Source organism: Hakea prostrata, chromosome 3 (genome assembly GCF_041222555.1).
Source record: "Hakea prostrata isolate BN-2017 chromosome 3, UWA_Hpros_2, whole genome shotgun sequence".
Lineage (NCBI taxonomy): Eukaryota > Viridiplantae > Streptophyta > Magnoliopsida > Proteales > Proteaceae > Hakea > Hakea prostrata.
The window spans coordinates 41,786,842-41,808,126 of NC_142602.1; the positions used below are offsets into that span (position 1 = coordinate 41,786,842).

The 21,285-nt window shown below is 42.6% G+C and overlaps 1 protein-coding gene across 1 annotated transcript; it reads left to right on the plus strand.

The window, feature by feature from the left end:
* Positions 1-20,332: 20,332 nt before the first annotated feature.
* LOC149022247 (uncharacterized) lies at positions 20,333-20,875 on the plus strand. The gene has a single exon (XM_089147580.1). The coding sequence runs from the start codon at positions 20,333-20,335 to the stop codon at positions 20,873-20,875; it is 543 nt and encodes a 180-aa protein (XP_089003706.1).
* Positions 20,876-21,285: the final 410 nt, after the last annotated feature.

Consider the following 21,285-nt stretch of genomic DNA (forward strand, 5'->3'; position numbering starts at 1 on the left):
TATGATCAATCATGTTATGATATGTATTTGTTTATATGACGAATCATTGATTTAGTATAATATGATGAGATTGAGATTGTGATTGACTACGTATGACTTGGGATTGAGAGGTGTCCTTTCGACACTTCTGTCCTTGGACATTGGAGGGAGTAGTATGGGATATTCCCCGAAGGTGTCCATCGACGCTTTCCCGGGTTATTGGATGACATGTATAGGATTGTCTAGGCGTATGGTTAGGATTTCCCTTGTCATATCAGACCCGAATCGGAAGGGTATTGAGACCGAATGACCCGTGGTAGCAATGGGGATTCATGGGCGCTCAAGACCGGTACCCACTCCGTGAGAGGACTTGAACTATATTCCGGATACCCGAAAGGGGCCATTTATTGATAGGGTTGCATATGGATAGACTTGGGCTCACGGGCGCTCAAGACCGGTAACCAACCCGTGAGAGGACGTGAGAGCTTCCCGTTTACTATATGTGGATGACCAATAGGGTTGATGAGTCCGTAATCCGGGATTACGCTGACTCTAGTGTGAAGGATACCGGAAAGGATTGCCGGGGGCGAGGAATGGACGTATCTGGATCTGACATGATATGACTAAGTAGATGACTTGCATTGGGCTAGGCTTTACTGTGACATGCGCCAGTACTTATGCCAAATGGTGATGTGAGAGAGTGGTGACTAAATCCCCAACCATGGTTTTTGAGATGACTTTATCGAACTTCCCCGGGCAGACCCAAGATATCTTATGATCGAGGGGGAGTGACTGACGACCCAAAGAAGTATGGTGCCATGACTTAAAGCATGTCTACCCTAGAGACTAGCATACTTAAGATTAGAATCATCATTCATCATTGTCTCATATCATATTGCATCCTATTTTGACTTGTGTTGATTGAACTGTGGATTATGAAACGACTTGCCTTGCTGAGTTCTTTTTGAACTCATTCCTTTTGTGCAATTTGTTAGATTACACTGCAGGTACAGAAGACCTTGATGGCACATCCTATGACCCGAGCTATGATCCCGCATACTACCCTTCGGGTGATGGCTACGCGGAGAGTCAGGATTGCTATACCGAGGAGGATTATAGTGCGTACCAGGGTTAGCCCCACATTAGTGAGGGAGCGGCCACGTTGGGTTTACTTTATCCATACTTTTGAAGAGGATATCATTAGGATAGAGGAAACCTATGTGTAGGCCCCATTTCTCTGGATGACTGTAATCATTTGGATATTCTCTCTCTAGTTCCTATGGATTTGTTCATAACACTGGGTGTAACTTAACTTGATTTATCACTGTTCTGCTGTTGGTGAAGGAGTGACTTCTGATCACTCTCTCTTTGAGACTCTGTTATTTAGAATTTGATACTTAATATATTTCCACACTCTGATTTACTAACTTCTCTTATTCAATTGATCTATTTATGGCTTGTTTTATACATTGATTATATTGTTCATGATTATGTTATCGTGTATGTGGGAGGCATGGCCGCTCGATCTGGATCTTCGGGCTGTGGATCACATCCCGAGTTGCCAGATAGGATACCGGCTGGGTGGATGTGACAATATCAACCATCGCACTCGTAACTTCAATCATCCTGTGACCTAAGACCTTTCTTTCACCCGTCTCAGTCCAGTACAATGGTGTCCTACAAGTATTACCATACAAAGCCTTGAATGGAGCCATGCCTATTGTTGCTTGATAATTGTTGTTATAGGCAAACTCAACCAAAGCTAAGTGTTCATCCCAAATTTCCACCCATATCCACCACACAAGACCTGAGCATGTCTTCCAAGGTCGTTGTTCCCTCGGTTGTCCATCCGCCGTGGGTGATGAGCGACTCAAATTCAATTGGGTTCTCAAGGCCTTCGCAACGTTCCAAAACCTGAGGTAAACCTGGATCCGATCGGACATACTCTTGGCACTCCGTGGCCCATTGTCCGCATGCCTGCTGCTTTCCGGGTGGTGATTCATAGAAATGAAATGGGCTGATTTGGTCAACCTATCAACAATCACCCACACAGTGTCATTGCCTTTAGTTGTCCGAGGCAAGCTAGTCACGAAGTCCATAGAGATATCCTCCCACTTCCAACTAGGAATAGGAAGGGGTTGAAGTAATCCAGATGGAGGTTGATGAACGGCTTTCACACGTTGGCAAGTCTCACACTTGGCAACAAAATGATCAACATCATTCTTCAAACCAATCCACCAAAAATGTTCCTTCAAGTCCTTGTACATCTTGGTGCTTCCAGGGTGTACTATATAGACTGACTGGTGTGCTTCCTTCATAATTTCTTCATTTGCTGGCACACATAGTCTACCTCTAAACAATAAAGCACCATCCATGGATATACCGAAGTTGGGGTCCGACTCAGGATTCGAAGAAATCTTCTCAACTTTGTCCTTAAGTTCATGATCAGAACTCTGCAGGGCAACAATCTTATCTCTGAGGCAAGATCTTGCCGTCATGGCAGAAAGAACAACATCAGAATTCTCAGGGACAACTTCCAAATCAAAACTCTCAATAGAAGACAACAATGGTAGACTCAAAGCATTCAAATCCAAAGTCTTCTTCTGATTCATCCTACTAAGAGCATCAGCAACAACGTTTGCCTTCCCAGGGTGATACTGAATATCACAATCATAATCAGAGACTAGTTCCAACCATCTTCTTTGCCTCATGTTCAACTCCTTTTGGGTAAAGAAGTATTTCAAACTCTTATGATCCGTGAAAATGGCAATCTTCTCACCGTAGAGGTAATGTCTCCAAATCTTCAAAGCAAAGACAACAGCGGCAAGTTCTAGATCGTGAGTGGGGTAATTCAGCTCATAATCTTTCAATTACCGAGAAGCATAGGCTACGACCTTACAATGTTGCATCAGTACACAACCCAAACCAATCTTTGACGCATCAATATAGACTGTCATACCACCGGAACTATCAGGTATAGTCAAAACCGGGGCACTTGTCAATCTATCCTTCAACTCTTGGAAACTCTTCTCACAAGCGTCAGACCAAACAAACTTCTCTTCTTTCCTAGTTAACTTTGTCATAGGAGCAGCCAACCAAGAAAAGTTCTCAATAAACCTTCTATAGTAACCCGCCAATCCAAGGAAACTTCTTATTTCCGTAACCGTCTTCGGTCTTTCCCAATCAGCCACTGCTTGGACTTTTTCAGGATTGACACAAATACGTTCAGCTGAAACCACATGGCTGAGGAATACTACACTCTTGACCCAAAAATCACACTTGCTAAACTTAGCATAAAGCTTCTTTTCTCGCAGTCTTTGCAAAGTGAAACTTAAATGGCTCGCATGCTCTTCTTCATTCTTCGAATATATCAAGATGTCGTCGATGAAGACAATCACAAACTTATCAAGCACATCATGAAATACTATGTTCATGAGGTCCATGAACACTGCAGGAGCATTAGTCAAACTGAAAGGCATGACTCTGAACTCATAATGACCGTACCTTGTTTCAGAAAGTTGTCTTGAAGATATCACTAGGCTTCACTTTCAACTGGTGATATCCAGATCTCAAGTCAATCTTTGAGAACACAGCTGCACCCTTCAGCTGATCAAAGAGATCATCAATTCTAGGCAGCAGGTATCTATTCTTGATGGTCACCTTATTCAACTCACGGTAGTCGATGCACAGACGCATACTACCATCCTTCTTCTTGACGAACAAAACCAGAGCTCCCCAAGGTGACACACTAGGTTGTACGAAACCTCTATCAATAAGCTCATTCAACTGGTTTTGTAACTCCTTCAGCTCAGTAGGAGCCATCCTATATGGAGCCTTAGATACTGGAGCGGCACCAAGGATGAGATCAATAGAAAACTCAACATCCCTATCCGGAGGCACTCCCGATAGATCATCAGGGAAGACATCAACAAAGTCACAAACAATCTTGACTTGGATTGGGAAAGACCGAGGACGGCGGGTGGGGTGTGACAGATAGTCCCTGACTACGGACTCATCAACCCTATAGGTCATCCACATATGGTAAACGGGAAGCTCTCACGTCCTCTCACGGGTTGGTTACCGGTCTTGAGCGCCCGTGAGCCCAAGTCTAACCATATGCAACCCTACCGATAAATGGTCCCCACAATGTGATTCCTGTCCTCTCACGGGTTGGTTACTGGTCTTGAGCGCCCATGAATCCCCATTGCAACCACGGGTCGTTTGGTCTCAATTCCCCTCCGATTAGGGTCTGACATAACAGGACATCCTAGCCAAACACTACTAGACAATCCTAAATATGTCATCCAACAGTTTAGGAAGGTGTCCAAAGGGCATCTCCGGAAACATCCCATACTATTCCAGTAGTTGTCCAAGGACAGAAGTGTCAAAAGGACACCTCTCCTTTCCAAACCATACTTAAGCATACACAAGCATCAATCCATAACATCACATATATGGTAACCTCATATATGGAAAGAAATCAATAATAATACATAACTTGCATATATTTGGTAAGTAAATCATACACGAATCAATTTAATATAAGCATAAACAAGTAATGCTACTGAAATCAAGATAGTACAACAGTAGTATAACATTGTAAGAATCTAATTAAAGAAATAAACTAACAAGATTCAAATACAGAAACTAAGATATGCAATCTATGTAGTTAAGGAAATAACCATCCTTACCTTATATAAACCCGCAAAGGAATCTTAGGGAATCAAGTAAGACCTTGACTAAAATTGAGAAGAAAGTCCTAAACAAGTGTATACAACATATTAGGAAAGATACCTAGAAGGAAAGATATCAAAACATCCAAAACAGACCAAAAATGAGGTTGCTGTACTCATTGGCCGATTGGATTGGTCTACTGGTCCAGTCGACCAACCGAGACAATGGCCTTCAAGAATCAGAATTTTGAGAATATAGTACCGAATTTGGGGTTCAAAAGGGTACTAAACAAGTGGTAAACTACAATGGCAGCATACTAGTATAAAAGGGACTTCAAAACACTAATCGAATCAAGTTTTCAAGTTACAAACTAGGGACCAAAAAGTTACCCTAATTAGGTCAATCATGGTTCTTGAAGAAAGCATGGTATGATCAAGGATAAAGAACTAGAGGATGATAGGTTACAAATCTTTTAAAGAAAACATAGCGATTAACTACTAATATGATCAATAAAAATAAATCCAAGAAACTAGGGTTTCAACCTTTATGGCTCTCATGAAAAGGTTATGATCACAGGATGAAAGGGAATAAATGCTTGGCCAATTATAACAAGAAAATCATAGGAATCATGTTTAGATTAACATAAATATTGCCCATGAGGTTTCCCTCGCATGGGAGTTTACGAAAGGTTTCCAGAAAGATCATACAAGGGTTAGGGTTTCAAAAAAATCTTCGGCTAGGGTTAAGATCATGATGATGATCATAGATCTCAATGAATAGAATGAGATCATGGAATAGATGGTTGCAAGAATGCAGCATCTCCTTCTTGATCTCAATCAAGAAAAAGATTAAAGAAACGAAATTCAGAGATGGAGAAGAAGAAGAGAGTGTAGACATACCTTTGATGCAAGAGGAAGAAGATTACTTGAGTTCTTGCGAGAAATCAACCAAGGATGCAAGGAAATTGATTGGAATGAAGCTCTGACTCGTTCCAGAGGCTTAAGAGGCAGTGGAGACGAAGTAATCCCGAGATTTGGATTTAAATAGAGTAGCCACGACCTAATTAGCAAAAACAGAACCCATTGGTCGATTGGATTGGTCGACCAATCAGGACAACAAGTTCAAACTGTGGATTTGAAGGCTTAGATCAAGTCCAAACATAAAGGGGTTTTGCACACACCTAAAGTGACTTACCTTGTAGGTAGAAATGCCTTCAAACCAATACAGAGAGCACTCCAAGTCCATCAACTAATCTGATCTTCATCAAGATGCAGTTTCCATAAATGGAACACTGACCTCAACACTCATGGATTCCAATCCAGCCACCAAGTCTTCTACTGAAATGGCCCAAAGCTTACTTCTAGCTTTACTTCGGGTTGTTGGACCTACAAACAACAGAGTTTCCGGGTCAAGGTTAGGGCTGGGTTTCACACTTGGGCTCATGGGCGCTCAAGATCGGTAACCAACCCATGAGGGGACATGAGAGCTTCCCGTTTACCATATGTGGATAACCAATAGGGTTGATGAGTCCGTAGTCAAGGACTATGAAGACTCTAGTGTGAAGGATACCATAAAGGATCGCCAGAGGCGAGGAATGGACGTATCTGGATCTGAGTTGATGTAACTAAGTAGAAGACTCGCATTTGGCTAGGCTTTAACCCTGACATGCGCCAGTACTTAGACCAATGGTGATGTGATAGAGCGGTGACCTATACCCCCAGCCATGGATTGTCTCGAGGGATGAAGGACCCACTACCAATTGGCGTCGTGAGATGAGACCCTCCTAAAGAAATACGGTGCTATGACTTAAAGGATGTCCGCCAATAGAGACTAGCATACATAGAGTTAGATTCATACATTCATTGTTTGTCTCATACCATATTGCATTCATGTGTTGCTTTGAAAACCTACCATTTATGTTATTATGGATTAACTACCTTACTGGGTTTCTTTTGAAACTCACTCCTTCTGTGCTATGTCTTGTTAAATTACTCTACAGGCTCAGAGTATTATGACTGCTCATATGAAGAAGCACAGGGAGAGGAGACATATTTCCAAGAAGGTGATTGCGGTCACGACGATTACCTTGAAGATTCCGCAAGTGGTCATGCTGCATACAATGCTTAGTCCGTCGATAGAATGGAAACGTCCTTGTGCTATTTTTGAGATTTACACTTATAGAGATGTTCTCTATAAGATTGAAAACGATTTAGTTACTAATTGCACTTGTTATTGGGATTAGTTTTAATCTCTTTTCCTTTTCTTTCTGAACTACTATTCCGCTGTGATTGGTAGAGTGAGTTTCCGCCTCACTTTACTTTATGATTTTGACATTATTGTTACCTTTCGTACTTTGATGATACATGATTTATTTCCTTCCTTATTTGGATCTCTCATTTATATTTTGCACATTGGTTATTTATGTTCTTGATTATGTTATTGCTTATGTGGGAGGATGATTTCCTCGATACTTGATCTACGGGGCTGTGGATCACACATTCGGGTATGCCAAGTAGGGTATCGGCTGGGTGGATGTGACACACTTTCTCTTTCAGCTTCTTCCAACTTCTTAGCATTCTGAACTACTTGAGCATAGCTCTCAAGAGGGAGGATGGTGAGATATGTCTTTATAGATGGTTGTAGTCCTTTGAAGAATTTCTTTGCTTTTGCATTGTCAAGCTTTATCGAATCAGGGGCGAAAAAGAATAACTCTTCAAACTTCTGCTGGTAGTCCATCATAGATAAGGAACCTTGAGCTAATGCCATGAACTCTGCTTCTTTGGCATCCTTCACTCCCTCAAGAAAGTAGTTCTTACAGAAGGCTTCTTTAAATACTTTCCATGAGACAACACCAGCATGGAGGGCTTCGAGAATAGGGCGAGATGAAGTCCACCATGCATCTGCTTCTTGCTGAAGCTTCTACTCGGCGAAGAGTACTTTTTGGGCATCAGTACACTGTAAGTGCTAAAAAGCCTTCTCTAATTCCCTTAGCCATTTGTTAGGAAACAAAGCATCCTTTGATACACCGGTACAAGATGGCACTTGCAGTTTTAAGAAACTCTCCATCAACCTGGTATGCGGGGTTCCAGCAAACCTCTCCACATACGGGGCTGCCACACCTGGGTTACCGTGCCCACCAGTGCAGTTCTCTTCCTGAAGAGCCACAAAGCCAGCCATCATCTGATTGAACTGGGCCTGCTTCTGTTGCATCATATTAGTCATGACGCTAGCAATGTCCTTGAAGCTTCCAATCTCAGGGGCATTGGGGATGCCATAGTTGTATGGCTATCCTCTTGGGTCCGTTGGTCAGATCCCCCGGCAGGTGTTTCTTCATTACCAGTACTACCGAAACCGACGAGACGATTTCTCAAGAGAACCATTCTGCAAAACTAGAGATAACAACACTGAAAATCGAAAATCCATCAATAACCACTTGACCATATGATTAGAATGCTTAAATCATACATAGAGGCATTAATAAAGTAAGCAAACAATCAAACTTTTGTCAAAATCCAAAAAATTTCATCAAAAAACCCAAATTTCACATTCTGTGTTCATCTGGTCGACTGGTCAATCGACCAAGCTCAATAGCATGCGAAAATTTAGCTTTTAACTTAATTTTTCACTTCAAACTTCATTCTAACTCATTTCTCTTGTGGGAGGGCTCTGGAGAACATTCTTACAAGTGTTTCCAAGGAGAATCCAAGTGTTTTCAAGCTTCAACAACATCAAGATAACATACATTGCACATCAAAACAAGGTAAACACTATTCATCATCTTCTCAAGTTGGTTTCTTCACTTAGATTTCTTAAGATACCATGTTTAACTTGTTGTTCTAGGTTAGAAACATGTTCATGCATTCTTAGTAACATAATCCCATAGTTTCCATGCAAAAACAAGCCTTAAACATCAAGCAAACACAAAAAACCAACTTGTTAACGCTAACGCAGCCGAAATCCCCAAATTTAGAAAAACTTCGATTAGTCCCAAACCGCTTTGAATTTTTACATGAAATCAGTTGTCACATGCTAGGAATGATATGCTAGATGTGCCCAAGCAATTCATTTCAACCAATTTTGATGTTTCCAAAAATCCCCAATTTTGACCTAAGAAGCCAAAATCCCAATTCTAGCTTGCTGAATTTTTCGCTTTAGGCCATGATTTCGAGGGGTTTTCTTCAATTAAACTTCATAAGCATGTTATTCAAAGTAATATGCACATGCTAGTATGTTCAAATTGAATTTTCCCCAAAAATCGAAAATTTCCAAAATTTACGAAAATGCCCTTCTTGTCTAATCTCTTGGTAATTTTCTAACATTGACTTGTTGATCTTTTTCTATAGGTATAGATATCATGGAGGGATGAGGATGAGGTGGTCACAATCGAGGTAGATTGGTTGGAGCCAGGAGAGGTGGTGGTTAGGTACCTTTGCAGCCACAAGCGGAGGTGATAGATCGATACTACTTCGTTACTCCATTGGTTGAGTTTCTTTACAAGGTATACTTCGGGCATTTCCGTATAGAGTAGGGACAAGTATTGCAAATACAAGAGTTGAGGACTTTTCGTGTCGAACAGAGATTTGATACGATGAGATGGACACACCTATTCACGGAGGATCTTTGGGCGTATCCCGAGTTAGTTCGGCTGTTTTACAGCAATCTAACGTCATTTGAGGACGGTCAGGATGGTCAGTTAGAGTTGGTGAAGCGAGTCAGGTTAGAGGGACTCAGATCAGATTTTCCACGAGTATATTAGCAGAGATACTCGAGGTACCTCATTATCCACATGCATGTGTGTGGGTATAAGGAGGTGAGGAGTTCAGCAGACACTTACTCCCATATGAGTTGCATGAGATTTGTTCTACATTATTGGATGATCGACAGTGCTATCGTCCTAGGATCAGTGGTGATATGATTCCATCGGTTAGAGTCATCGGACGAATAGTAGGGAGGAACATCATACCGAGAGCAGAACATCACCATGTGGTCACTGTGATGGATGCTTTGCTCATCTATCGGATTTATTTGGGGTTTGAGATAGATTTGGCATATATTGTACAGAATGTCATGATCGAGATTGTTGAGCACCCGAGTACTAGGAATCTGTATTTTGGGCGCCTACTGACACGTATCTTCAAGTACTTTGGAGTGGAGTTAGATGGTAGGGAGAGGGCTACTCGAGGCATGGGGTATTCCATCGGTGCGAGGTCTATTGCACTGATGCAGTTAGATCATGCCGAGAGATCTCCGAGTGTAGGGGATGAGACTGAGTCTGAGGACGAGGATGAGGTGGCACCAGTAGATAAGGGTTAGGAGGCTGCAGATTTTGACGATCATGATGAGGAGGATACAGGGATGCATGATGCCAGTCAGGATGATCAGGAGATTCCTGCACCATGCTTTGAGGTAGGGGGCCCATCACATGCCGTTCCAAAGACACCGGACTTGCATGCACCGATGCTTTCCATGACTTCCATGCTAAAGAGGATGAAGGTCAGGCAGGAGCAGGCGTATGAGAGGATAGAGTCGAGATAGACATAGTTGTATGAGAGGATGGACGCGAGGCTCACACAGATGTACGAGAGGTTAGAGGTGAGACATGCACAGATAGAGTCCAAACAGGGGCTTATGCAGTCTCAGCTCACTCAGATTTCGAGGATGTCCAGTGCGATTAGAGATTAGAGGCGGTCTCCTAGATAGACTTATTGTATTAGGATTTCAGTTATGCTTTTCATATGTAACTTGATGTAAAACTTTCTTAAGTTAATGAAATTCGCCTTTGTTTCACTTTGTGATTGTGCATTATCCACTTTCTTTTTATTTCATTAAGTGGTGTTTGTTAAATTATAATTATTGTATATTATCCAACAATCACTTATGCTTCATTAATTAAGTTTCTAGTCCAAGTTATCTATTATTCACTCTAAGAATACAAGAGTCACTTCTGGATCTATGACTTCGGAATTGTTCCGTTATCGTTTTTGTGGTTGGGGTTTCACTTGAACTTGGGCTCTGATACCACTCTGTCACATCCACCCAGCCGGTACCCCATCGGGCATACCCAAGTATGTGACCAACAGTCCTAAAGATCAAGTATTGAGGAACCATGCCTCCCACATACGCGATAACACAATCATGAACGATAATAATCATGGTTTAAGCATATAATAAAGAATCATGAATAAGATAAAAGAAATAATCAGAGTGCGGAATAAAGATGATACCAATATATATAGAATCCTAAAAGGAAAGAAAGAGAGTGATCAAAAGTCACTTCCTCACACGGCAGCGGAAAGTAGCAAATTTAAGTTAAGTTTACAAAACCAAAATCTAAGGAGTATATCAAGAAAGTTAAGTTACAGATCTGGTCCTAATAAGAATTCCAAATACAACATTAAATAAATGTTTCATCAGTCACATAAAATACGTGCTCAAAAGTATAGATATCCGAAGTCCAGTATAGCTGCTCCAACACCAGTATCGGGCTAATCCTGGTGTGCAACATAGTCCTCTTTGGTACCCTCACAATAATCTTCACAGTAGCCACTACCCTGAGGGTAGTGTGGCTCATCATAGGGTACTTCGAAGGACGTGCCATCGGACTCTTCAAAACCTGTAGAATAGTCTAACAAAGCAAATGCACAGAAAGGAATGAGTTCAAAGGAACTCAGCAAGGCAGTTAATCCATAATACATAAACCATATGATACAAGTCATAACATGATGCACATGATATGAGACAAATGATGCAATGATGATTCTAACTCTACATATGCTAGTCTCTATGACAGACATGCTTTAAGTCATAGCACCATACTTCTTTGGGTAGGTCTCAAATCACTCTTCCCTCAACCATCAGGTATCTTGGGTTCTTCGGTGTGAATTGGGTCCTGCATTCATCTCGGACAATTCCATGGCTGGGGTTTAGGTCACCACTCTCTTACATCACCATTGGTATAAGTATTGGCGCATGTCATGGTAAAGCCTAGCCCAATGCAAGTCATCTACTCAGTCATACCATGTCAGATCTAGATACGTCCATCCTCGCTCCACGCGATCCTTTCTGGTATCCTTCACACTAGAGTCAGGGATATTACTCACCGGACTCATCAACCCCATTGGTGATCCACAAATAATAGACGGGAAGCTCTCACGTCCCCTCATGGATATGACTCACCGATCTTCGAGCGCCCGTGAGCCCAAGTCTGACTATTTGCAACCCTACCAACAATGGCCCCTTTCGGGTATCCGTAATATGATATATGTCCTCTCACGGGTTGGTTACCGGTCTTAAGCACCCATCAAACCATACTACTACCACGGGTCGTTCGGTCTCAATACCCTTCCGATTCGGGTTTGATATGACAAGGACATCCTAGCCATACACCTAGACAAGTCCTATATATGTCATCCAATAATTCGGGAAAGCGTCGATGGACACCTTCGGAGAACATCCCATTCTATTCCCTTCGATGTCCAAGGACAGAAATGTCAATAGGACATTCCTCAATCCCAAATTATACTTATCCAATCACATTCTCAATTCATCATATCACACATACATGATACATCATCATATTGAAAGTCATATCATAACATCGCATAATTCAAGTGTAATGTAAATAACAATAATTAAATAGACATGGTATACAAGAGTAATTAAACATGTTACTACTGTTAAAAGACAACTACAATAGTCATATGATGTCTAAATAGAATTGATAAGCAAAGCATATCAAGTTGCCAATCATCATTGAATAAACACATAGTCCATGTCATATGGGTATAACTGTCCTTACCTTAATCAAATCGGGAATAATAGCAAATACCACTTAGAATAGTCCCCAACTTAGTGCTTGAACCCTAGACAACATATATGCAACATTAGAGAAGGAAACAATCAAATCGGAGATCAAACGGAGTGAAATGAGCAAATGTTGAGTTGTTGTTTTCCTTTGGTCGACTGACTGGTCAACTAACTAGTCAACCAAGAGGATCAGTAACGGGCAGCATAGGGAAATTGGGTCCGAAACCGATCTTCCGGGTCTCGGATCGATCCGAAACTTGGAGGGAATGATCATAGCAATATAAGGACACTATACAATGAAAATTATCATGATCCAATGGTCCAATTAGGAATACCCAAATTGAAACCCTATGTTCTATATGCTAAACATCAAGAATTGAAATGGAATTTGTTGCAATGGCAAGGAATGATGGGGAATCAGCTAAGGAAGTGATAAGAACTATACTAGAATCATAAACCAATAGTAAATCAGACCTAGCATGCATCTACACATCAGTTTAGATCAATAAGACAAGTTGGAATGACAAGAATCATAGAAATGCAATGCTATTGATTGTATTGGATGCATAGTGATATGGAGAAAATATGATCGAACTAGGTTCATACTTGGTTTGACCCTCGACCCCGGTCGAGACGGAAGGAATTGACTCGCTCCCGAGCGAACCGGATCCAGAAGATAGCTTGCTGAGGAAGAAAACTAATTCAGCTATAAGCACGCCCTAATCCAACTTATGGATTAGGTTAATTGCCCTAATGATGGCAGGCACAAATTGACGACTGTTGCTTATCATTATCACGGGGATAATCATCACATAACCTAAAAGTTATCTCAGGAGTCCTCTACTAGTCCAAACTAGTAGAAATCTATCGCTCAACGGATCTAACTGTTAAGATCCAACAACTACCCGAAGAAGGCTCGAGTATATCCAACGAAGGAGATTCAAAGGTACACTCTATATAAACCTCACTGCCATACGAGGTGAGGGACTCAGATTCACATACACACTGGTAGACGTAAACTATCAGAGGCTTACGATCTAGATCACCTTTCCCAGTCTTTCATTCCTTAGCTCTGTGCTTCTAGCAGAGTCGTGTGTGATTAAGTTCATCAACTGACTTAGCCTTTGGAGGTGGACTCCCGACCCCAGCGGTCGGGCCACGTCTGATGCTTTCGTTTTGCAGGTTATCACGAGGAGATCTAAGGGCTGAGCAGATTTTGGACGCATCACATAGCATAGCAAGAATGAAAAGAAATTAATGGAGATGAAAGGGGAAACACATGGTTAAGTGTTTGCAAGGTTGCAGCACTTCAGCCATAGTCTCAATGGTGAGAGAGAGTGGAGGAAAGAGTATATTAGAGAATGAGAGAGAGAAATCATACCTTGTGGAAGCAATGGAGATGGGAGGCAATGATTGAGACCAAAAATCTCCACCAACTTCAAGAGAGGGGTTTGGGAAGCTCACTCCTCAAGCTCTGGAGTGCCAATGATTAGGTCAAGCTTCTATTCACGAGTTCCCATAAAGTAGGGTTAAAATAATAGGGAATTTTCGGATTTTCAGATTTATTAATCTGCTGGTCGATCGATTGGTTGACTGGCCAGTCGACCAAGCCTGAACATCAACTTCAGTCAGAGAAATGGAAGGCCAGACTGATCCAAATTGAGTTGGGTTTTCTCCTACAAGTCAATCAACAAGTCTAGAATAGATAAATACCTTCGGAACGAGATCGGAAGTGCATCCAGTACTTCAACTACACTCCCCCCTTCTAAGTGCAGTTTCTCACTGAACACTAACAGTGTATCCAAGTAAGGGGCATCACTGTCAATATCCATAGGCTCTGAGTCATACACTGAATCTTCGACTATGAGGGCACACAAGTCTCTTCTTCCACTACTCTGGGTCTTCAGACCTACAAACACCAATGGATCCGGGTCAGGGTCAGGGTTAGGAAAGGGCTGGATTTCACAGGTTATCTATCTCGAACTTCGTGGGGTTGTGCTTGTCTTCAGAACTGCAAGGTTCCTTCTTTATCACGCTAGTGACTTGACCGGTAGTTCAAACCCAACCATGGTCGAACCACTCTCAACTAGAGCCAAGGATCAAAATGAGGATAAACCCGGTTCGACAATAATCTTCCCGTATCACTTGATCCTTACACGCATCCTGTAATTGAGATACAGAAGCATTTTCGAATTCTTCAAGACTTATAGTTTTGAATTTTGTAAAGGTTGGCCTCTTTTGGCCCTTATATAGATCAAAGCTTTTTTGTTCAGTTGTCTTTGAATTTTTTTGACTGATATTGCTTGAATGTTTTATGGATTCTAAAGGTTCCATTCGATTTTTCAACCGAAGCCTCTTATCTGAGATTCCTTAAAATCTCTAGGCTTTTCAAAGGTCTCATTCGGTTTTGACTCGAAGCCATTTACCTTGGGATTTTCCTAGGTTTTTGAAGGTCTCATTCAGTTTTGAGACCAAAGCCTTTTACCTAGGAAAAACTCCTTAGAATCTTCCTAGGCTTTCGAAGGTCTCATTCGGTTTTGAGACTGGATCCTTTTACCTAGGAAAAACTCCTTAGAATCTTCCTAGGCTTTCGAAGGTCTGATTTGATTTTGAGACCGAAGCCTTTTACCTAGGGAAAACTCCTTAGAATCTTCCTAGGCTTTCGAAGGTCTCATTCAGTTTGAGACCGAAACCTTTTACCTAGGAAAAAACTACTTAGAATTTTCCTAGGCTTTCGAAGGTCTTCTTCGATTTTGAGACTGAAGCCTTTTACCGAGGGAAAACTCGTTAGAATTTTCCTAGGCTTTCAAAGGTCTCATTCGGTTTTGAGACCGAAGCCTTTTACCTAGGAAAAAATCCTTAGAATTTTCCTCGGCTTTTGAAGGTCTCACTCGGGTTTGAAACCGAAGCCTTTTGAAACCACGCCACTAATGCGCTAATATATATCTTGCCCCCTCTCAAAAGATTTGGTTCTAAAAATGTAGATTGCATTAATAATGTTTTGCTTCTACATCAAAACTTTGAAATGAACTAAGGATAATATTTCTTCAACTATCTTGCATTCCATGACCAATCCAGTTCGTTCTCTGTGGCTATATGCTTCAACTTGAATGCTCCCGAACCAACCGGCTTGACTATCATGTATGGTCCTTCCCATGAAGGGTCTAATTTCTTTTGATGATGCGGGTCTGATGCTAGAGTGTTCCTTAGAACTAAATCCCCAGATCAAAATTGCAGATATTTCACTTGGGTATTATAATGAGACGCTATCTGCCGCTGATAATGTTGAGTTCGGGCAACGACCTTTGCTCGGACTTCGTCTAGCAATTCTAGGCTGTCTAGCAATCTTTGTTCATTTTCTTTTTCTTCAAATTCTCTTTCTCGGAGAGTTCCTGCCATTATATCGACTGGATCTAAAGCTTCTGATCCATAGGTCAACTTGAATGGAGTCTCTCTGTGAAACCCAGCCCTATCCTAACCCTTACCCTGATCCTTTGATGTTTGTAGGTCCGAAGACTCAGAGTGGAGGAAGGAGAGATTTATGGGCCCTCCTAGTTGAAGACTTGGTGTATGGTTCCGAGCCCATGGATATTGACAGTGATGCCCCTTACTTGGATACATTGTCAGTGTTTAGTGAGAAATTGCACCTAGAAGAGGGGAAGCTTAGTTGAAGTACTTGATGCGCTTCCAGTCTTGTTTCGAAGGTATTTCTCTAATCTAAACTTGTTGATTGAATTGTAGGAGAAAACCCACGTCAATTTGAATCATTCTAGCACTTCAATTCCCTGAACCAAGCTTATTGTCACTGCTTGGTCGACTGGGTCAGTCCACCAAGCCATTCGACCAAAGGATTATCAAATCCGTGAAATGTTGATTTTTTTAGTTATTTTATTCTCTATTAAAGTGGCCCTCGAGGTTAGAACCCTATTCTAATCATTGGACTTCCTGAGAACGTGGAGAGAGCCTCTTGAGACCATTTCTTGGGTTTGGTGAAGATCCTCTTCAAGAATCCTTGCCTCTTCTCTCAAATTCCTTCTACAAGGTATGCATTCTCATCCTCACTCTCTATTCTATTCTATTCTCTTCTTCTTCTTGCTGTTGTAACCTTGGAATTGGTGCTGCAACCTTGCAACCACCACTTCAAGTGTTCATACCTTGCTAATGCATAAGCTTATTCCATTTCTACCTATGCTATGCTCTCATTTTGATTCTTGCATATGCATTTCTATGATTTTCTTCTTAGCATCTTGTATTATTGTCCTAAACTGAAGTATAAAGCATGCTAAGTCTGATTTCTATGCTAGCATATGATCCTAATCCATTGTATATCAATTCCCCTAGCTAATTCCCTAATTTCCCTTGCAATTGCATTTGATTTCAATTGATGCTATGATTCTTGTCTTTAGAACTTAGGGTTTCAATTTGGGGATTCCTAATTAGACCATTAGATTATGCTAATTACTTGCTAGATAGTGTTCTTATACTGTTACTATCAACCCCTCCAAGTTTCGGATCAATCCGAGCCCCAGCAGATCTGTTTTGGACCAAAATTCACTATCCAGCCCCGCACTGTTCACTTGGTCGACTGGGTCAGTCAACCAATTGATGGCTGAACTATGTACTTCGCCGATTTGACCCGTTCGACCTCCGATTTTCCCGATTTCTTTTCTAATCTTTCATCTATATTTGTCTAGGGTCTATTTACCATCTTTGGATTATCATCATCGCAACTCAAGGTAAGGACGGTTATACCCATATAACATAGACTATGTGAATATTACTTTGATGTTGACAACTTAGTAGGCTTAGCTTATTGGTTGTATTTGGACATCATATGACTGTTGTAGGTACTTTATGACAGTAGTATCACATTTACATACTCTTGCTTATCATGATTATTATTTCTTGTCAATTTCATATATGATTGATCATGTGATGTTATGACTTATCTTTCAATATGATGAAGTATCATGGATGTACGAGATGATGAAACTGAGAATGCGATTGGATAAGTATGATTTGGGATTGAGGAATGTCCTTTTGACATTTCTGTCCTTGGACATCGGAGGGAATAGTATGGGATGTTCTCTGAAGATGCCCATCGACACTTTCCCAGATTATTGGATGACATACATAGGACTTGTCTAGATGTGTTGGCTAGGACATCCTTGTTGTATCAGACCCGAATAGGAAGGCCATTGAGACCGAACGACCCGTGGTAGTAGTGTGGTTAGATGGGCGCTCAAGACCGGTAATCAACCCGTGAGAGGACATAATCACATTGCGGATACTCGTTAGAAGCCATTTATTGGTAGGGTTGCAAATAGCTAGACTTGGGCTCACGTGCGCTAGAGAGACCGGTGAGTTATATCCGTGAGAGGACGTGAGAGCTTCCCGTCTACTATTTGTGGATGACCAATAGGGTTGGTGAGTCCGTATTTGAGAGAGTCAGATACAATAACTCTAGTATGAAGGATACCGGAAAGGATCCTGAGAGGGGAGGAATGGATGTATCCGGATTTGACATGATACGACTGAGTAGATGAGTTGCATTGGGCTAGGCTTTACCTTGACATGTGCCAATACTTAGACCAAATGGTGATGTGAGAGAGCGGTGACCGAAACCCCAGCCATGGATTGTCCGAGATGGATGCAGGACCCATTACCAACCGGAGCCGAGGGATTTGAGACCTACCCCAAGAAGTATGGTGCTATGACTTAAAGCATGTCTACCATAGAGACTAGCATGTATATAGTTAGAATCATATTTGCATCATCTATTTCATATCATCTTGCATTATGTTATGTTTTGTATCATGTGACTTATGTATTATGGAATAACTACATTGCTTAGTTCTTTCGAACTCATTCCTTTTTGTACAATTGTTTTGTTAGATTACTCTACAGGTGTTCAAGAATCTGATGGCTCCTTCATCGAGATGGGACCCCGATACCCCCCCCCCCCCCCCCCCCCCCCGCCCTCACCACCACCCTCGCCGCCCCCCGGCCCCGCCCCCCCCCCCCCCCCCCCCCCCCGGCCCGGGCGGGCCGGGGGCCCGCCCCCCCTTTTTATTCTTTTTACGAAAAGAAAAAAAAAAAAAAATACATCATCCCCTTCCTCCCCCCCCCCCCCCCCCCCCCCCCCCCAGGCCCGGGCTCGCCCCCCCCCCCCCCCCCCCCCCCCCCCGGCCCGCCCGACCAAAGGAAGGGGGGGTGGATAAAAAAAAATAAAATAAAAAAAATATATAAAAAACTCCCCCCCAAAAAACAACCCCCCCCCCCCCCCCCCCCCCCTCTTCTGGGGGCGCCCCCGGGCCTAAGTTCCCCCCCCCCCCCCCCCCGGGGTTCCGCCCCCTTCAAACTCCATGGGGGGGGCCCCCCCCCCCCCCCCCCCCCCCCCAGAAAATCTATAAAAAGGTAAAGGAGCACAAGAGAAAGGTACGCTGAATAGAATTATCACTATTCGTATTATTATTGTTCATTACTTTCTTGCCTTCCTTAGTCGGATTTCTAACTAGATCGTCGGAGGTGAAAACTCGACCTCCACGGTCGAGCTCATCTGTGCAGGTTTAACCGGCTGAAGGGACGAACAGGATTGTGCAGCAACAATTGGCGCCGTCTGTGGGAAATCTGATCAAAAAGCTATTATGAAGACGAGATCAGGTTTGGTAATCGAAGAGGTGTCTGGCGGAGAAAAGGAGGTCGACCAGGTCGGAAGGGAAAAAGTTCCCGAACTCCAGATTCTGCAAGACTCTCCAACTCTTCCAGACACTCAAGCAAATCAATACGCGACAACGCATCAAATTGTCGAGGTTCAAAAAGAACAAGTTGAAATGAGAAAAGCAATCTCATCCTTAAGCGAGTTGATCAGGTTGGCCATGCAGCATGTAATTGCTCCCGAAGCAGATTCTCAGAAAAGACAAAGAAGTCCTGAGGGGAGCAGGCGTGACCGACCACCATTGATCGACCAGATCCCTCAACAATCTCAAAAAGAGCTGGCAAAATCTCGAGCCTCGAAGGAGATAATCCTCCAGTCGACAACGACGAAGATCGAGGAAGCAGTATAGATCCGGCAAAAGCCTCAAAGGACAAAAAGGATCATAATGGTTCAAAAAAGCAGGATGACGAGTTGAATAAGCGCATCGCCGACCTTGACGAAACAGTCAAAAAAGCGTTAAAGCTTGGGAAGGAAGAGTTATACGCCGTCTTAAAGGAGGACCCTTTCATCAAAAGTGTCTCGGAGGCGGAGATGCCAATAGGCTTCAAATGTCCGACCTTCAAGGCGTACGATGGATCGAAGTGTCCTAAACACCACATCACCCATTATAAGTCTGTCATGTCTACTCAAAGACACAATGAAGCAGCCATGTGCCGTAGTTTCCCAGCATCATTGACCGGAGCTGCTTTAGATTGGTACCAAGCTCTGCCTCGGGGCACAATAAAAAGTTTCGAACATCTAGGTCGGACTTTCTTATTGCGTTTCCAAAGCGGAGTAGAAACCAAAAAGAGAGAAGATACCTTGTTTGCTGTAAAGCAAGGGCGAACGGAGTCCATTAGAGATTTCCTTGAGAGATTCAATAAACTGACCATGCAGATTGAAAATCTGGATGAAAAGATAGCCTTTCACGCCTTGTACCAAGGGCTCAGCCATGAAGGCCTACTTGAGAGACTTTTGAATGACATGCCAGAAACATATAACGATCTCCGTGAACGATGACACAAGCAAGCTGAGATATCAGAAACAATTGAATCTCGAAAGAAGGAGCATCCGACCATGGAGACAAGAGCATATAAAGAAAAATACCAACCTGCCAGAAGGTCGACCATAGACCCTACTAGGGATGGTCGACCTGGATAGGAAAGATTACCGACTATGAGAAGATCGGAAATCCTGATGCAGATTAAAGATCGAGGAATTCTCCAGCAGCCCGAAAAGCTACATTCTCGACTAGGAAGTCGGGACAAAAGCAAATATTGCGATTTCCACAAAGATCACGGGCACTGGACAGATGACTGTCGACAACTGAAAGAGGAAATTGACAGAATCATCGATCAAGGTCGGCTTGTGAAGTACCTCAAACCTACCCAACCTGATCAAAAGCAAGTAGAAGGGGGTAGGAAGAGGCATAGATCTCCAAGCGGAGAAGGACGCCAAAACAAGTCCCAACCACGAGAAGGAGGAAACAATCAAAAACGACCACCAATATTTACTGTGTTCGGTGGCCCAACTGAGGAGTCCAGTAGACAAGCCAAAAGAAAAGCACGATATGTGGGGAATGCTGAGCTTGAGAAACCAGGTGAGAAGATCACTTCAGAACCAATCACCTTCTCAACTAAAGATAAGCAGGGGGTAAAAACTCCCCACGACAATGCCCTTGTCATCAAAGTCACTCTGTCATCAAACTCTTGTTCATAGAGTCCTAGTAGATACAGGGTCATCAGCAGATATCTTGTCCTTAGAAGCTTTCCATAAATTACAGCTAGACAAGAAGATGTTGATCCCTTGTGGGACACACTTATACGGTTTCACAGGAACCTCGATCCGGGCAGAGGGCACCATCAGATTAGATCTTCGTATTGGTGAACACCCCAGAGACAGGGTCATCCAAACAAATTTCATGGTCGTCCGAGATTTGTCAGCTTATAATATGATCCTGGGACGACCAACCCTTTGTACCCTGGAGGCGGTAGTATCGTCCTTACACATGAAGATGAAATTCCCAACAAAAAAGGGAATAGGAGAATGTTCCGCCGACCAGAAAGGTAGCAGGCAGAGCTACGCCAATTACATGAGAAAGCGAGTAAAAACAAGCTCTACCATGGCAG

Coding starts and splice junctions, on each gene's coding strand:
- LOC149022247 (XM_089147580.1), top strand. CDS start 20,333: ATGAGAAGATCGGAAATCCTGATGCAGATTAAAGATCGAGGAATTCTC.